The 18,038-nt window shown below is 54.7% G+C and overlaps 2 protein-coding genes and 1 pseudogene across 3 annotated transcripts in view; 2 read left to right on the top strand and 1 right to left on the bottom strand.

The window, feature by feature from the left end:
• Positions 1-2,596, top strand: part of PHC2 (polyhomeotic homolog 2) — a 100,667-nt gene extending 98,071 nt beyond the window's left edge. For both annotated transcript variants that reach the window (XM_068539454.1, XM_068539453.1), the window contains one exon: positions 1,163-2,596. In XM_068539454.1, the coding sequence (XP_068395555.1) occupies positions 1,163-1,317 (155 nt within the window). In that variant the 3' untranslated portion in view covers positions 1,318-2,596. The remainder of the gene's footprint in view (positions 1-1,162) is intronic.
• A 1,905-nt stretch (positions 2,597-4,501) lies between these two features.
• Positions 4,502-13,935, top strand: A3GALT2 (alpha 1,3-galactosyltransferase 2). The gene is given in 6 exon segments (XM_068537856.1): positions 4,502-4,524; positions 9,572-9,588; positions 9,591-9,648; positions 9,856-9,945; positions 10,238-10,375; positions 13,264-13,935. Coding segments are annotated over 6 exon segments (957 nt in total). The 3' UTR covers positions 13,895-13,935.
• A 3,047-nt stretch (positions 13,936-16,982) lies between these two features.
• On the bottom strand, positions 16,983-18,038 carry LOC137762078 (uncharacterized; annotated as a pseudogene).

The raw sequence follows: 18,038 nt of genomic DNA, 5'->3' as shown, positions 1-18,038 counted from the left end.
ACGATTTCTTAATTTTAGCATCATTTGCCATCTGGAGAGGCTGAGGAGTTTCAAAATCAGCAAATCCAGGCTCCTTCCTGTTCTCGTTTTCCTCGACCTCATCCCTCCTCACATTTCCCGTGGCCACGGTGGGAAGCCAGGTGGCACTGCAGCGGTCTGCCTGAGGTCTCCTGAGCCCAGGCAACGTTCAGTAGGCGTGTCACACCCACCGGGTTACCACCAGCAACAGTGTTGCTAAATTTTCTACTATTTCATAACAAGGATCACTTTTCTTCCAATTTCCAGTAAGTTTCCTCACGTTCCTTTAAGCCTCCGCAGCAGTTTCCTCAAAGGCCATCAGGCTTCTTACTCCGTCTCTCAGGGAACCTTAGACCTTCACTGCTGCTCTCCTCAAAGTCCCTCCAGCTCCCGCCCACTGCCAAGTCCAAGGCCACGCCCACATGGTGAAGGTGTGGTGATGGCAGCACCCATCTTCCAAGTACCCAGATCTGCGTTAGTTACCTACTGCTGTGAAACAGATTACTCCAAGCCTAGTGGCTTAAAACAGTAATCACTTCTTATCTCAAGAGTTCTGTGGCGTGGCTTAGCTGGGCACTTCTGGCACGGAGTATCTTTCAAGGGCTCAGTCACGATAGCAGCCAGAGCTGCAGTTTCTGAGGGCTTGGAGCTGGAGGACCCCCTTCCAAGGTGCCGCGCTCACATGGCAACGGGGGGGCTGGCTCTGGGCAAGAGGCCTCAGTTCCTCTCCAAGTGGGCTTCTCCAGAGGGCTGCTTGAGTGTCCTCACGACACAGTGGTTGGCATATTCCAAAATAAATTATCCAAAAGACCAAGGTGAAGCTGCTGTGCCCTTTATGATCCAGCCTTGGAAATCCCATGCTGTCACTTCCACAACCCCGTACTGATCTCCGGGGCCAGCCCAGTTCACTGGGGGTGGGTGGGTGAACAAGGAGGTGTCGGGTCACAGGACCACCGTAGAGTCTGGCTACCTCGGGTAAGTCACTCGGCCTCTCTCAAGCTGTGAAATAAGAAGAGCAACACCTTCCTCAAGGTGTGGTCATGAGGATCAAGTGAGATGATGCATCTAAAGGGCAGTGACTGCCAAGCGTGACCGCTGGTAGCTCTAATTGATATTGATACTGTCTTTGGTCATGTCCCCTCAGGCTGCCAGGAGATAGCAGAGGAATTCCGTGCCCAGGAAATCGACGGGCAAGCTCTGCTGCTGCTCAAGGAGGACCACCTCATGAGTGCCATGAACATCAAGCTGGGGCCCGCCCTCAAGATCTACGCGCGCATCAGCATGCTCAAGGACTCCTAGGGCTGGCCGGGCACCGGGGTTCTGGCCCCGGGCTCCTCCTCCCGACTGAGCAGAGCCAGCGGACACTCCTGGGGGCCCAGAAATGGGGCCAGTTGAGGGAAGGGGCCTTCCCTGTGGGGCATGGCTGGGGAGGAGGTCCCGGCACCTCCTCAATGGCTCTCAGGGGCCTTTCTTTCTGTGGGAGGGGCGGAGAGGTAGGTGGCGCAGAAGATGGGGCTTTATGCTTGTACATATTGATAGCACTGGCTTCCTCCAAAGTCCCACTACTCTAGCCCCGCTCTCTTCCCCTCCCTCTGTCCCCCATTTTCCAGGGGGTATACGGTCAGGGCTCCCAACCTGAGTTGGGTCACTTCCAAGGGCAGCCGTCAGGCCTGCCTAGAGGCTTTGGAAGCCCTTGCCTGCCTTCCTCCACTTCTTTCTCTGGGCCCAGCTAACTCTTCCTGCTGCCAGCTTCTCCCACTGCAGCCTGTTTCTGAAGCAGCCAGAAGGGTTCTCCCCCTTCACCCTCTACAGGTGGAGGGAGAGAAGCTGGGCCCAGTTTGGCCACGCCTGCTGGCACAGACGCCTTAACGCTGTGTGTGTGACTGTGTGACTGTGTGGGAGCCTGGACTGACAGGCCGAGAGCCCCCCTCTGGCATCTCCAGGTGTTCTGTAGCAAACAGCCACTTAGTGCTTTGTCCTGGACTCCACTCAGCCTCAGGATGGGGAATAGGAAAGAAGGGCCGCCTCCATGCGGAGAGGCACGATCAGAAAGCGATGAAGATTAGTAGGAGATTTTCCTTTCCAGATGGCCGAGGTGTCTCCGCAGCCCCTTCCCGCACTGTGACGTCCACCTGACTGCCCTGCTGTGTCACAGGCGGCACTGAGGAAGCTGCGGGTGGGCTGGGCCGGGCCGCACCTCTCCGTCTGCCCGCCCGCCTGCCCTGGGAGCCCAGCGGTGGGGCCCAGGGAACGTCCAAGGGCAGAAGAGCTGGAGTGACCACCACTGAGGTGAAGAAGGCAGCCTTTGGCCTCAGGTCCCACACTTCTCTGCCTCTGGAACTTGCTGGCGGCGGTCTGAGCTGCCCGTGGAGGAGGCGGGGCAGGAAGGGTGAGGGCCTGCCTCTGACTTGCCCGGTCCTCTGCAGACTCCTGGGGAGAGTGGGACTCTCCCTGGGGGGAGGGTGGGTGCCCTTCTCAGCTTGTTCTATTCCCCACTCACACCCCCAGGCAGGGTTGGAAATGAAGGACTTTTTTAACCTTTTGTTTTTGTTTTTTAAAAATAAATCCGTAAAATCTGTTCCTTCTGTGCCTTTCTCCCCTGGGGATGTCTTTCTGTGGTCCTGAATGGCTACTTTTCATCTGTCAGGAGAGGGGTGGGTCCCTGGGTTGGGGGAGGGACGACCACCTTAACTGGATAGCATATCCTCCACGCTTCGCTGGGGCTGGGTCCTTTGAGGGTGCCCTTGGCCCCAGTCCACATGAGAAAAGCAGATCCCACCTCTGTTCTTCACACGGGTGTCCCCTGGAGTGTGAGGTCCAGGGCCCCTTCAACTCTGAGCCCCCCTACCCAGCACTGCCACCAGGGAGACACAATGCTGTTGGGCCAGGGATATCTGGCACACCTGAGGCAGAGCCCAGACCCTTCCCTCCGCCGCAGACACCTGTGGTGGTTGCAGCTCCGCGTCCAGAACTGCCCTTGGGGTGGCTTTGGCTCACTCGACACCTGAGCATTTTCTGGATGCTGCAATAGCAAACTAAGGAGAGTCTCTGCCTCGAGGAGGTGACGCCTAAGCCTCGAATAAAGGAGAAGGGCCTTCCAGGCGCAGACCGCTCGCCGTGCGTTCAGTCTGTATCAGCGGGACCTGGGGAGATAAGCAGGGACCTTTTAAGAGCCAGTACCCATATCTGGACGAGAACTCTCTGCAAGGCCTTTTAAAATATAGCCACTACCCGGAGGAAGAGGAGAAACAAACTGGTTAGTGGACGACCCAGAGGGTGGAGCCAGGACTGGAAAGTCTGGTGGTCCAGGAGGTCGGGAATGGCGACAGCACGAGGCCAGGGCAGGACGCTGGGCCGAGGGGGAGTGGCAGGGGGCAAGGACCTCAGAACCTCGGGGAAGGTGCCTGGTGGAGAGGACGCCTCGGGAGCCCCCTGCGCTGCCCTCCCCTCTCCAGGCCAGATGGGCCGGCCCACTGTGGCCCATGCAGCTGGGCAAGTCCACGCTGAACCTCCACTTCCCCTTTCTGGAGGACAACGCCGGGCCCAAACCGAGTTTGTCCTTATGTGTGTGGTGGAGAAGGGAACTAAAACTCCTGAAAGAGGATATGGTGGATTTGCAGGACTGACACAGGTAAATATCAGTGCTGTTTCTTCACTCTGGGTGAAAGGCCCCAGTTTGAAGGGTGCCTCCTTCAACATACATTTGCTCCTGATGTTTACACCTTACACAGAATTTTGCAAAACTTTTTTGATCATGACCAACAGTTTAAAAAAAGTTTCCCACCCTCGTATATGTACTTGAATATATATAACTGAAACAAAACAATCACAAAACAATACCTACCCTGATGTACGATACATTCTGATATTTTCAATTCCCTTCCTGTTCATACTTTTAAAATCTCAGTCATGATCCGTAAGATTGACTTCATGGCCCTCTGATGGATCATAACCTGCACTTTAAAAAAACCCTGCCTAGTGCAAACTTTCCAGCACTTTTCCATGTAACTACCTTGTGTGGCTCTTACCCTGTCCTGGTGGCTGGTGTACATACCTGTTTCACTGAAGAGATCACGGGCACCTCAAGGTGAACTGTCCAAGGTCACAATCAGGTGACCGGTGCCCTTGAGATCCGGCTGAAGCTCTGCGCAGGACAAGGTTCTCCCCGGGTGGCAAACACCACAGTCCGGCCCGAGGACCACGACACTGAAGAGGGGCACAAGGAGGCCTGGGGAGGAAGAGGAGTCAGTACAAAATGTCCCAGCGCCTCTGGCCAACCAGAGCCGGCCTTCCATCCGCCCTCTCCCAGGTGACTGGCCCCAGGGGGCTCCTCTCCGGGTAGTTCATCCCTGCTTGCTCCTGTGGGTGTGGTTTCCGGCAGATGGCCTGAAACTGCTTTGTCCCAGTCACCAAGAATGGGTCATTTCTTCCCTGGCTCTGAGCCGAGAAGGTTCTTGGCAGGCTGTCCCATCAGCTTCCTGTCATGGCTCTCAGGCGAGGACTCAGGTGAGGGGGGACACTGCCAGTGTCAGGGGGAAGATGGGGCGGGACAGCTGTCCTGAGAGGAGTCCAGCCTGGTGGCCAGAACAGTCAAGGAGGAGGCACCAAGGCTGGCCTGCTGAGAACCAGCCGAGCCATAGAGGTCCTGGGAGAAGGCGACTGGAGGACATCGCCCAAGGGGTAGAGACGGTCCAAGGAATGGATGGCGGGGCGGGGGGAGGCTGCATCCTGGCAGATCTCGTAGCCTGTGAAGAGCTCGGCGACTCCTCCTGCTGCCCTAAACTCTGAGCCCCCTTGGTGAGCAGAGAACAGACTTCGGGGTGCACCTTCCACTGTAACTGTGAGCCCTCTATTCCAACTGGGAGTGACTGTCCAGGACTGCAAACTTGTTCCCACTTAGGAACTAATGACTGATCTTTAACCTCTTCCTGAAAGCAAGGAGAGTACAGGAGCAGGGCATGAGGCCACCTGCGGGACCACCTTCTGCAGGCGGAAGCGGGGTGGAGGGGCGGGGATCCTTTTGAAAATATCGGAGCAAGGTACTGGGAGGAATAGGTCAGGCAGGCACCTCTGTGGACTAGGGGCTCCCAGGCTGGGCCAGGGGAGGGGGCGGCAGGAGCCTGTTGCAGGCCTGGGTGTCAGCACCCTCCCAGGACTGACAGCTGGAGCCCACCTGGACCACTTGGGGACAACTCTTCCTGGCTGCCCTAGTTGGGAAGGGCCGGCTAAGAGGGTCAGACGGCAGTGAGGGCAGAAAGAGCTCCGCTGCAGCCTTCTCCTGCCCCTGGCACCTCCCATGCCGTCCCTCTGGGGGGGCAGTCTCGCTTCCAGAAGCGACTGTAAAATATCTCAATAATTTTTATATCGATTACATACTGAAATGATATTTTGGGTTACATATTGAAATGATATATTAGGTTAAATTAAAATACTAAAATTAATTTCGGTTGTTTCTTTTCACTTTTTTAACATGGCTACTAGAAATTTTTAATTTACATTCCTGGCTCACATTATATTTCTATTGCGCAATGCTGTTCCAGATTTTTTCCTACATTTTTATAGAACGACATAGAAACACATGTCTGTAAATGCACAGGTACACAGGTATAGGGGCTTCCCCCCTCACAGACGTGCAGCCAGCCTCTATGTACAGTTGCTACTTCCTCTTCCACTTGATTCTTTAGGCCCTCTTTTCCCGAGAGCACATATAAATCTACCTCATCCTTTTCAGTGGCCACGTTGCTTTCCATTGTATAGAAATGCATAATTCATTCATCCAACTCCCTAAGGACGAATAGGGGGGTTGTTTATCTCCATTTGCTTTTTCCAGCAATGCTAGGAGAGCATCCTTGGCCTGCCCGCTGTGAAGTCTCCGTTTCTAGAGGTGGGAAAGTTGGGTCTGGTGTGAGTGCTTGAAATGATTTTGCAGGCTCCTCAGGCAGGGCTAAGAGAGGTGGACTTCACCTTGCAGTCACTAGAAAGGCTTAAGAACACTTGTTTTTCCTAAATAGCTAACTCTGTACTTTTCCTTCATTAAAAAGGCAATAAAAGCACATTACGGACAACTGGGGGTAAAAATAAAGGGAAAAAACCCTCCCATAACTTATTACACAGACACTTAAGTTTTTCCTTTCAGCCGTATTTGCTGGGGCATGTTTTCATTGCTAGATTGTAACCACAGTGCCCATCAATTTTAGATCCTGCTTTTTTCATTCACGGTTCTTGTGCAAGTTTTTTCTATGTGACTGCAGACTCTTCATAAAAAGTTTATTTAGCCAGTCCCTTTGCCTGGATGCTGGGGCCTTTTTCAGTTGTATCTGAGAGTCCTGCACAATGCCTTCTCCACTGGTGCTCTCCAGCCCACGTTCAACCGAGCTCAAGTCTCCCTGCCTGAAAGAAACACACGCACCTCCATCAATCCCAAGCCCTCAGCCCCTCCAGTTACCATCCTCTCCCTTTCCTTTTACAGCCAAACTTCCGGAAAGAGCCACTTCCACCACCACCACCCCAGCCTCCACCTCCTCCTCTGCTCACTCAGTCCCCTGCCCGTCCCCAACCGTGTCCTCGGTGCCTGGGCCCTGGCTCTCCTTCCTCTGCTCTCTCCCTCTCCCACAGCATCCCTGCCCTCCTGGTGAATCCCAGAACTCTCTCCCGAGCCTGCCTGCCTGCCTGCCTTCTGGGCTCCAGCTTCTTACCCCCAACCATACTATCAGCCACCACCTCCTTTCCTGGTCCCCCAGCCCTGTCCCTCTCATCAGTGACCAAGTCCTGCCCATCAACCTCCTTGACAGCCATTCATCACCTACTCCTCCCCAACCCACTGCCAACACTCACCTGTCTTCCCACCTCCACATGCTCCCTGGTCCCTGCCCCACGTCCAGGCTCAACAGTTCAGCTGGAGTATCTTCCAAGTAAAAATGTCACAGCATCACTCCCTGAAGGAAAGAGCTTTCAGGGCTCCCCATGGCCTTTAAGATGAAGTCCAAACCCCTTATCCTGGAATGTGGGCCCTGGGTGACCTGGCTCAGGCTTATCTCCAGCCTCAAATCTCATCACTTCCTATCCACACCCTATACCCCGCCCCTGTGGCAGGCCTGCAGTTCCCCGTACTTTCCAAGCACTCTCACCTCACTTTTACACAGTGCTGTTTCTTTTTCATGGACCTCCCTTTCCCCTCCACTGCCTTCTTTGTGTGGATAACTTTTAGTTCTTCAGGTCCTAGCTTAAGGGTCACCTCCTCCAGGAAGCCTCCCTGATTTCTCCCCAATGGTATCTTATCATTTGCAAGATAATGGTATCTTGTATTTACACTAATCACAGCCTTCGTTGTGCTGTGTTCCATTCATCTGTTTGCAGTCTGTCATGTGACCCCATTCCCCTCCCTTCCTGGCCATCCACATCTTCCTGACCCTGCTCCCTTAAAGACAAGGTCTGTGTCTCGCTCACCTCTGAATCCTTGACCTAGCACAGTGCTTGATTCTGAGCTTGTGACAAGTATAGGCTGAACACATGAATGAGCAGAAGTTAGTGAACATCTTGATGCATAACCTTTTCCCATGCTGAAGATGATCTCCTTTGAACAGATTCCCAGAAGTTGCAGTGATTGGATTAAAGGGGATGACTAATGAAAGCTTCAATTCCCACAGCTAAGTAGCTTTCCAAAAAAGCTGTAGCAATTTACATCCCACCAGCAGGTGTAAGAGTACCTGTCTCATTGTATTCTCCCAGTGTGGCTATTTTCATTTCTTTTTAAAAAGTGCTCATTTTATAGGCAAAACATCCCACCGAGTTCTAATCTATAAGTCTTTGATTACTAGTGAGGGTGAACATTTTTCCATATGTTTGCCCACTAAATGCATTTCCCCTTCGAGGATTTCCCTGTTCATGTGACATGGACAGTTAAGGCAGGTGGCGTTTTATGAGCTGACTCTGGGGGCTCTGTCAGGAGTGACTGGGAGCAGGGAGGTCGCTGCTGCAATGGTCCTGGTGGGGGATGAGCAGGCAGGGTCACTGGGGGGGGCCGGAGAAATAGGAGGCCAAGCCAACCACCCACCCCTGGGGACTGACAGAGGGCGAGGCAGAGGGAGGGGTCAGTGCACCCAGGTTTCACCAGCTGAACAGAAGGGGTGTCTGCCCTGAGATGCACAGGCGGATTCGTACACACACAACCGCAAGGGGCCTCTCTGAGCTATTTACTGGATACACCTGCTGACGTACGGTGAGGTGGGGTAGCAGAAAAGGCAGGGGCGGGAGGGTCTGATCAGGCAGGCTTCTTGAAAGAGACCAGAGGAGGCAGATTTTGGAAGGACCATAGGGCAGGAAGGGGAGCTGGGAGGTTGTGCAGAGAATCCTGAGGGCTTGTTTAGGAATAATACTACTAATGATAATCAACAATAGCTAAAGCTTACTGGGCTTTTACTGTGTGCAAGGCCTTGTTCTAATCACTCAGCAGGTATTAATTCAATATCCATCGCAGCCCTCTAAGGTATGTATTCTTATTATCTGCATTTCTAGACAAGGAGACTAAAGTGCAGAGGCCCAGAACCTTGCCCAGGGTCAGACAGCTAAGAAGTGGTGGCCTGGGATTCGAACCTGGGGGTCTGGCCCCAGTGGCCACGCTTCTCACCATATGGGTCTTGTCTGTCTAGAGACACCAGAACCCAGAAGGGCTGAGGAGAGTTGGAGGAGACCCCCCCAGAGGAGCTTATTAAAATTCTCAACTTTTAGGGCCCTTCTGGAAAACAAGCAACCATGGACAAATCCCAAAGTCCACCTCCTCTGACCCAGCAGTGGGGTCGCTGAGCTCTGCTGGAGGGACCCGGCCCCGTGACTGGAGCCGCCATACACATGTGGTCCCTGACCGCAGCTGGCCCTCCGGGCAGCCCAGCAACTCATCCCTAAGCCCCAGACGCTCTCAAATCCCAGCCACCAAGCCACAAACCTCCCTGCATCCCCTCCCAGACTCTCCCCTGTCCGAGGTCAATCCTACCCAGGCTAAGCACCCCAACCCCTAACATTACTGTCCCCCAAGTTTGCTGCCAGGAAAAGCAAAAAATTATACATCTAAATGCTCATCACAAGGGACCTGGTCAGGTAAATGATGCCACCTCCAGTCAATGGCATATTAGGCAGCTGGAAAAAAGGGTGAGGAAGCGCTTCAAGTACTGAGGTGGAATAACCTCAAGGACATAATGGTCAGTGGAAAATGCAAGGTAGAGAACAGCATATCACTGTGCTACCATTTGTGGGGGGAAAAATAGAGGAAGGGACAGAGGGAAGGGAGAGAGAATTTGCTACCATATTTATATTTGCCTGTATGTGCATAAACTATCCCCTTGCAGGGGAACCGGGTGGCCGTGGCTGGGAACAGGAAGGACTGCACTGTCTATACTCTTTTGTACCTTTGAATGTCTGTGCCAAGTGAACAGAATAATACATTCATATTAAAACGAACAAATAAATGAAACATTGAATTACCTCATTTTTCATATATATGTGTGTGTGTATAAAAATATATGCAGAAATGAGTTGCCGACCCCCCTCCACCCCCCAGGGCCTGGAAGAGAATCTTCTGATCCTATCTGCACTTGGCCTCTTAGGGCTGCTCCTGCACGGGCTCCCTGTAGTCAGGTACAATCCCCTTCGCCCAGCACTCGCGATGGGACCAGCGGGGCAGGGTTAAAGTGGCTCTTTCCAAGTGCCTCCGTGAGGGATGGAGAGTGGCACCTGTCATGGCCCGCACAAGCGTCCTTGTGGGCTCTCCCTCCTTGTAAGGAGCAAAGCGAGAGGGCTCCTGAGCAGGCCAGCATGCCCCTCACTGCTGCTCCCACCCCACAGGCACCTGAAAGTCCTCACCCCCATGGGTGTCTGCCCTTTGGCCAGAATGTCCCTGCTGAGAGACAATTTCACAGGTCCCCTGCATCCTTGGTAAGGAGCTGCCATCTCTCCCATTCCGAGGACACCCACACACCCTACAGAGCCCCAGCGTTCCTGCCCTCCTCACATCCCCCACCCTGGCAGGGCTAGGCACTCTACCCAGGGGCCCCATCAGGTTAACACATCCCCAGTACTCTGCTGGATCTGGGAAGAGATTTCTAGGGGCAGAGCCTGGGTGTGACCCATCTGTGGGTCCCTAGGGCCCAGGACTGGGGAGGTGGCAGTGACCACGCATCAAGCAGGTAGATGAATGGACCTGTCTCTCCATCCCTGCCCTGGCCAGGGCACGGCCTCAAGTCCCGACCTGTACCTGCTGGGGGGCCCCCATTATTTGGGACGGCACCTTCGACCCAGATGTGGCCCAGCAAGAGGCTGTACAGCAGAACCTCACCATTGGTCTGACTGTCTTTGCTGTAGGCAGGTAAGGCCCAGGGAGGGGAGCGGTGCTATCCAAGCAGGGAGTGGGAGGGGGTGTGCACATGATGTAGGGGTGGAGCACCCCATTCTCCTGGGCTGTACGACCCCAATATAAAGCAAGAAGCAAAGACAGCAACCCTCCCAGCATGAGGGCAGGACCATCCTTTCCCTTCCCCTCCTCCCTGGAGTCCAGCCAGCCCAGGCAGCCAACGGCTCAGCATCACAACCTAGAAGGAACCTGCCCAGGGCCTGGGGCTGATCATCTGGAGGCCTTGGGTTTGCGGTGAAAAATGATGGGAGTCTTTCAGGTGAGAGTGGTGAGAGGAGGTGAGAACTGGGTAAACAGAAGGGATGGCCCGGCTGCAGAAGCGTCCGTGGAGGTCAGCGGCTCAGGTGCAGGCACACAGAAAGGGCCGGGCAGGGGGAGGTTCGCCAAGAAAGTCTGAAGGCGGAAGAGGGGCTGGGGAGCTGAGGGCTTTTGCAAGGGAGCGAATCTGGGCTGGATAAAGAGGGATGTGAAGAAAGGAGGATGCTGAGAGTGGTAGGGTCAGCAGACCAGAGGAGTCAGTGAGGAAGGACTGCTGGGGGTGATATATCACAGGAAAGTGGGCTGGAAGGACAGGGGGCTCAGACAGTGGGACGGGTGAAGCTGCAACTTGGGGTGGGGGGCAGACTGATGATGACCAACTCGAGGGAGAGGCCATGGGGGCAAGTGACTGAGGAGTGGGGAGGACAGACTCACGACAGGAGAGGGGGCCAATCGAAGAACTAAGGGGCCCCCAGGCATGGAGAAGGAACCCAGAGTGGGAGGTGGAGAAGAAACCTCAGGGGGCAGACCTGCCCATCTCCCCATTATGGATGTCAGGGTGTCCAAGCTGGTATTCACTTTCCAGTAGTGATGCAAATGGGACTCCTGGCTTAGAGTGGCAATCAGATCCTACAATCCTAAGGTACAGAGAGGTAGAGTTCGAGGCAACTTAAGGAAGAGTTTCTAATAATGGAACAGGCTGCTTTGGGAAGGCACTGAGAGCTTTGCATCCAGGAAAAGATATCCAAAAGCCTGGGGAAGGAATTCTGTCTTCAGAGACCCCAGACCAGCGGTCTCCAACCTTCATGGCACCAGGGACCAGCTTCATGGAAAACAATTTTTCCACGGACCGGGGGGTGGGGGAGGAGGGAGGGGGATGGTTTAGGCGGTAATGCAAGTGATGGAGGCAGATGAAGCTTCGCTCACTCACCTGACGCTCACCTCCTGCTGTGCGGCCTGGTTCCTAACAGGCCGCAGACCTGCAGACCTTTAGCAGTCCGCGGTCCGCGGCCCGGGGGCGGGTTGGGGACCCGTGCCCCAGACAACCGCTCAGGGCTCCTCCAACTCCGTCCCTCACACTCTAGAAGGGAGAGAAAGCCAGGAGGGCCCCGGAGAGGCCGGGGGCAAACAGGACTGCTGGCCTCTCCAGAGCCTTGGTGCTCCCACTTCTGTTCTGGACGCTGAGTAGGGTGTTCCTGCACCAGCCCTAGGGGTCAGAGTCTCTGAGTCCAGAAATTCCAGGGTCCTGAGGTCCTGAGTTCCAAGGATCTATGAGTCCAGCACCCTGGGATGCTGAGGCTTCCAAGGTCTCTGATTCCAGTTTCTCACAGTTCCACCCGGAATAGAGCAAGTGCAGGTAAGGGTACAGGCTCCAGTGCCAAGCTGGGTTCAAATCCTGGCTTTCACTTATCAACTATGTGTATGCTTGCTTGCACAAGTTACTGAAGCTCTTTGAGATTCAGTTTCCTCACCTGAGAGATGGAGATAATAATGGTGAGGATTAAATGAGATAATGCACATTACTTTGAACACTATCTGCCACATGACACATGTTCCAAAAGATCAGACATTAGTACGATTATTTTAGAACCCTGGGATCCCGAAGCCTGTTCATACAAAGTTTCCAGTATTCTGAACGTCCCGGTTACCTATGTAAGGAATCACCACAAACTCAGTGACTGAAAACAGTTCATTATTACCATAGCTCATGATTTTGTGGCTCAGGAATTCTGACAGGGCTCAGCAGCAGGGGGGGGCCCCTCCCTGCTCCCAAACGTCCTGCGGATGACTGGCGGGAGCCTCTCTCCGTGGCTAGCCTGGGCTCCCTCACTTCGTGGCAGCATCTGAGTTCTGACACTTCTTTTTTTTTTTTTTTTAATTTACTTTTATTTTTATTTTTATTTTTATTTATTTTTCGGTGCGTTGGGTGTTCGTTGCTGCCCACAGGCTTTCTCTAGTTGCCGCGATTCGTTGCAGTGTGCGGGTTTCTCACTGCGGTGGCTTCTCTTATTGCAGAGCACAGGCTCTAGGCGCATGGGGTTCAGTAGTTGCGGCGCTCGGGCTCAGTAGTTGTGGCTCATGGGCTCTAGAGCGCAGGCTCAGTAGTTGTGGCGCACGGCCTTAGCCGCTCCTGGGCATGTGGTATCTTCCCGGACCAAGGCTCGAACCTGTGTGCCCTGCATTGGCAGGCAGACTCCTAACCACTGCGCCACCAGGGAAGCCCTGAGCTCTGGGACTTCTTAAGCGAAGGGTCAGAGCTCTAAAGAGACAAAGGCTAACGAGCCGGTCCTCCCAAGGGCCAGCACAGCATCCCTTCCTCGGGACTCTACTGACCGAAGCCGTCAGGGAGAGCCACGTTCAAGCGGGGAACACAGGGCCTCTCCGGGCAGGGGTGGCAAACAATGGGTAATTATTTTTAATCCACCTCGGATGATTCCGGGGCTGGACAGTTCTGGAGTTCCAGGAACTGGAGTTGCAGGGTCACAAGGACGGGCGAGGGGAGGGCTGAGAAGCCCGACGTCTCCGCGGATGGCGGAGTGCGCTGAGGCCCGGCTGACTCAAGACAGCCCCGCCCCGCCCGGCAGATACCTGGAGAAGTACCTGGTGCGCTTCCTGGAGACGGCCGAGCAGCACTTCATGGTGGGCCAGCGCGTGGTGTACTATGTGTTCACCGAGGGCCCGGTCGCCGTGCCCCGCGTGCAGCTGGGCCCGGGCCGCCGGCTGCGCGTGGAGCGCGTGGCGCGCGAGCGGCGCTGGCAGAACGTGTCCATGGCGCGCATGCGCACGCTGCACGCAGCGCTGGGCGGGCGGCTGGGGCGCGAGGCACGTTTCGTGTTCTGCATGGACGTGGACCAGCACTTCAGCGGGACTTTCGGGCCCGAGGCGCTGGCCAGGTCGGTGGCGCAGCTGCACGCCTGGCACTACCGTTGGCGGAGGCGGCTGCTGCCCTTCGAGCGGGACGCGCGCTCGGCCGCCGCGCTGGGCCCCGGCGAGGGCGACTTCTACTACCACGCGGCCGTGTTCGGGGGCAGCGTGGCGGCTCTGCGGCAGCTGACGGCCTACTGCGTGCGGGGCCTGGAGGTGCGCTGGCACGACGAGAGCCACCTCAACAAGTTCTTCTGGCTGCACAAGCCCGCCAAGCTGCTGTCACCCGAGTTCTGCTGGAGCCCCGACATCAGCCGCCGGGCCGAGATCCGCCGCCCCCAACTGATCTGAGCGACCAAGGAGTACGCCCTGCTGCCCGGCTAGCGGCGCCCTCGGCCCGGAGGCCCGAACGCCGGCGGGGCCCTTCTGGAAGCAGCGTGGCGCTGGTGGGGGCGGGGGGTGGGGGGAGGGCGGGGAGACTGCGTGAATACCGCCCCCGCGCGGGGGTGGCAGGAGGAGGCCTGGCCTTTGGGGAGCGCCTCCCTGAGGCGGGCTATCCATCCCTTCCCTGACTTTCCACGGCGACCCAGGTACCGCCAGCTGCCTGGAAACCTGTCACCTCTGACCTTACTGAGTTCAGTGGAGGCCGAAGAGACGTTTTAGCCCCTTCCCCATATCCCCCCACTTTTTTTAATGGGACTGAGGCACAAAAAGGGAACAAAACTACATAAGGACCCAGAGAATCTGTGAGTCAGTCTGTGAGGTCAGCAGCTGGAAAGCCAGGACTGGCCCTCAGGTCAAATAGAGCTGCCACTGGGCAGGAGCCCCAGATAGAGAAACACAGTGGCATCCGGTTCACCTCCGCCGCCCTCGGCAAAGTTTGTACATATTTAAGTAATATGATAATAAAATACATTATCCCAAAGTGTCCTATGGCCCTTTCTCCTAGAGAATCCAAGTCCATAAAAATGACATTTCCTTGCCATGGGACTCATATGGCTGTTTGGCCACAGTGTCTGGGAGATAAATTTCCTCATCCATGGCTGCTGTCCAGGCTCTTCATCCTCAGTAGGGAAAGACACACGTCCCGAACAGAAGCGTGAAGTCATCAGGCTCTCCAGGAAAGGTGGTTTCCTCCGGGAAATAGCTGTGGGGATGGGGAAGTTATCTGCTGGAAGTCCCTGAGGTGTTGTCTGACAGTTGAAAAACGGAGGCCCGGAGAGGGTGGGACTTCCCTCCAGGTCTTCTGACCCGTTTGTGTAGTGTTCTCATAGACCTTGCATTTTTAACAGGCTCCACTATTTTCAGGTAGGACAGCAATTCTGGCTATAAGCCAACTCTGATGGTTTTCACATAGTAACAGTTTTTACAAACACTTCCAGTTGATGATGTAAGAGATATCTCCCTTCTCCCAAGCAGTTCCAAGTTCCCAGTGTCTCCTGCCTCAACTAGATTAGCAGAACCCAGAAGACCTTTTGGACTCTGGGTTAGAGCTAAGAACAGGCTAGGTGTGCCTAAGAACAGGTTATTGCTTGATGGCTATAGGCTGACATCCCTTCCTCTGGTGGGAGACTGTCCTCCACCTTACACTGCCTTCATCATTCACCAAGGGCCACACACACTGAGCCCTGGGCCAGCAGAGACCTGAGCTCAGGCCAGTAAGATCTGGATGGAAATCTGCTCCTCTTCTGACTCTGTGCATGGCTGTGGACTAGTTCCTTACCCTTGCTGAGTCTCAGTTTTCTCATATGTAAAGTGGGGATGCCAATCACCCTCCTTGCAGGGGTTGTGATGCCGCAGAAAATAACTTGCCTTCTCCCTCTCCTTGCCTGCCCCTTCTCCAGCAAGTTCGTGGAGTGCAAAGGAGTCGCCGAAGGACAGCCACTTCCTGTTTTAAAGAGGAAGTGATGGCACGAGTCAGGGGTTTGCAGGTGCTGGGCTGGGGGAGCCTCATGCTGTGGGTCAAGACCTTCCTGAGGAGGGGGAGTGGTAAAAGAAGCTGCAGCGGAACAGAGTGGAGGACCTCCTTTGTCTTCCCCAGAGGCCCAAGGTGTGGGTGGGGCAGGCTCAGGTGTAGAGAGGCTCAGGGCAGCAACAGGGATAACAGGGGATAAGCTCCTTCTGCCGCTGCTTCCATCAGTGTCCCTGTTAATCAACACTATCCTCAGCACCCACGCTGGGACCCTCAGGGACCGCGTAAGCTCCTGAGAGCTTCCAGGTGAGCCGGTGAAAATCAGACTCCCATTCCCCCGAGGGTCACTGCTACATGCAAAATCTTCACCTGTCCAGCCATCCCACCTGCCATGCCAGCTCAGATGTCGCCCCCCAAAATTCCCAAACATCACCGGCTGTCTAGTCAGGGTTCCTTGATCAGAAAGGACATAAATCCATCAGGGCTACGTCAAATAATAACAATTACATTTATTGGGTACTTACTATGCACCAGGCACAGCTCTAAGCCTTAGATATCTATTGGTTCATTTAATCCTCATATCCACCCTATAAATTGGTTACTATTATTTCCCTCATTTTACCTATGAGAAAATTGGGCACAGAGAGGTTAATTAACTTACCTGATGTCACACGGTAACTTATAAATTCACTGATGTGAGAACAAGCAGGAAATTAGAGCGGGCCAGAAGATGGAGACAAAGTCAGGAGCTAAGGTTGCCACTGGCTGGCCCTCAGTCTCCTCTGTCCGTCTCCGCTTCTTTCTGCCTCCTTTGTCCTTCTGCTTGTGTCTGGCCCAACACAGCACCCCATCCACCCCCACCCCCACACACACACACAGGATTTTCCCGTTCAGGTGCCCACCATCGCCTAACTTGTTCCTAACTCACTGAATGAAGAATCTGATTGCAGAGTCAGCCAGTGGTGTTGTGGAAAACGTTTAGCAACTGACTCTTTGAGGAAAACGAAAGATCAACCCTAACGAGGATTTACTGGCTTACATAACAGGACGGTGCTGGGGTCGGGACAGCTTCCGGGCTCGATGATGTGTCTCCGGCTCTCCACTTGGCTTTGTTGGGAGTCAGCTTCATCCTCGGGCTCCTGCAGCAGCAGCAGCTCCAGCCTCACAACCTCCAGCTAGTCCAGTGATCGAGGGGACCAAAAAGTCCCCTGCACACACATCTTCCCCATGGGGGTCACTGTTTTGATTGCCCAGGAGGGAGATGCAGGAACTCCCCCAGAGTTTATCAAGGCTGGCCCTGTGCTAGCCGCCTCGTGGTAGAGACAGAAAGTGACTCAGCCATGAGCCACCATGGGGAACTCACTCCTCTGAGCCCTCATGGTCCTTGGCTGCGAGTGATGGACACAGGAAGGGCCATTTCCCTTCTTCCCCCAGTCTGGGGGTGGGGGGCGGGGGAGGGGAGAGGAGCAGTGGAAAGGTGCCCCCCAGCCCCACCCTCGCACAGAGCACGCCACACACCGCCGCCACCCGGCTGCAGGTACAGTTTATTCTTCACAACAGAGAAATACAAAGAGCAGAGGGTTTGGAATTCCTTTGTTTCTTGCCCCCTTTAGTGTCTTCCCCCACGTTTGACTTTTTTTGCTCCCCACCCCTTTCCTTCAATATAATGCAAACTTCGTTCCTGAAGCCTTGAGGGGCACCTGCCCTCACCTCCCTGCCACCACGATGCAGACTGAGAAGCCAACAGACTGTTTTCTCTTTTTTAATAAGGTAACTAGTTCTAAATATGGTGGCCTGGAGGTCCCATAGAAAAAAGCAAAGGGGTGTTAACAGTATGTATAACAGCGTATTTACAGGGTAGTAACATGCGGACAAAAAGCTACAATACTGAGTATCAGACGACGCCAGTCAAACAAAGGGATGGGGGTGGGGCAGAGAACCCCGTGGGAAAAGAAACCCCAGGAGACGTTAAACTGGTAAATCAACGGCGAGTTAAGGCTTAAAAAGTGTATAAAAATAACACAGTTAATATTCAAAACGGGACTCCAGATACAGAATATATAGATGAGTTTCTGTCTAGTTTTCTTTTTTTTTTTTTTTCCCCAGGGGATGTAGGGGGGCTTCTCTGGGCTCTGTACATGGTTCCTATATACACGGACACGCATGGCTTTCAGATTGGGGTGTGTCTGTGGGAGCTGAGGGCAGGGTCTGCTCCCGGGACCCTCCTCCCCGAGGATCCCTTCCCTGCCGAGGGGGCCTGGGGCCTAGGGCCTGGGCTGGGGATTCCCCTCCATGGCAGGGAAGACAAGTAACCCCTCCTTGGGCACTGCCCCATCTGGAGGAAATTCTGGAGAGGGGGGGGTCCTTGCCCCAGGCCCACTCCCTCCCCCTGCCCACAGTCTGGGATGGTGGGAGAGGTAGCCAATAGGTTTCTTGGCCAGCACCGAGGTAGACTGGGGTGGTCTTCAGGGCAGCAGGGGTGCCAGGTCTTACCCAGCCCACCCCACCCCATTTCCCTGGGCCTGTACCCAGCCCAGCCAACACTGCACCCTTTGGTCCTGTGGACCTCCCGGCCCCTCTCAT

The sequence above is a fragment of the Eschrichtius robustus genome, chromosome 3 (assembly GCF_028021215.1).
Source record: "Eschrichtius robustus isolate mEscRob2 chromosome 3, mEscRob2.pri, whole genome shotgun sequence".
NCBI classification, from domain to species: Eukaryota; Metazoa; Chordata; class Mammalia; order Artiodactyla; family Eschrichtiidae; genus Eschrichtius; species Eschrichtius robustus.
This window is presented reverse-complemented; position numbering and strand designations above follow the sequence as displayed.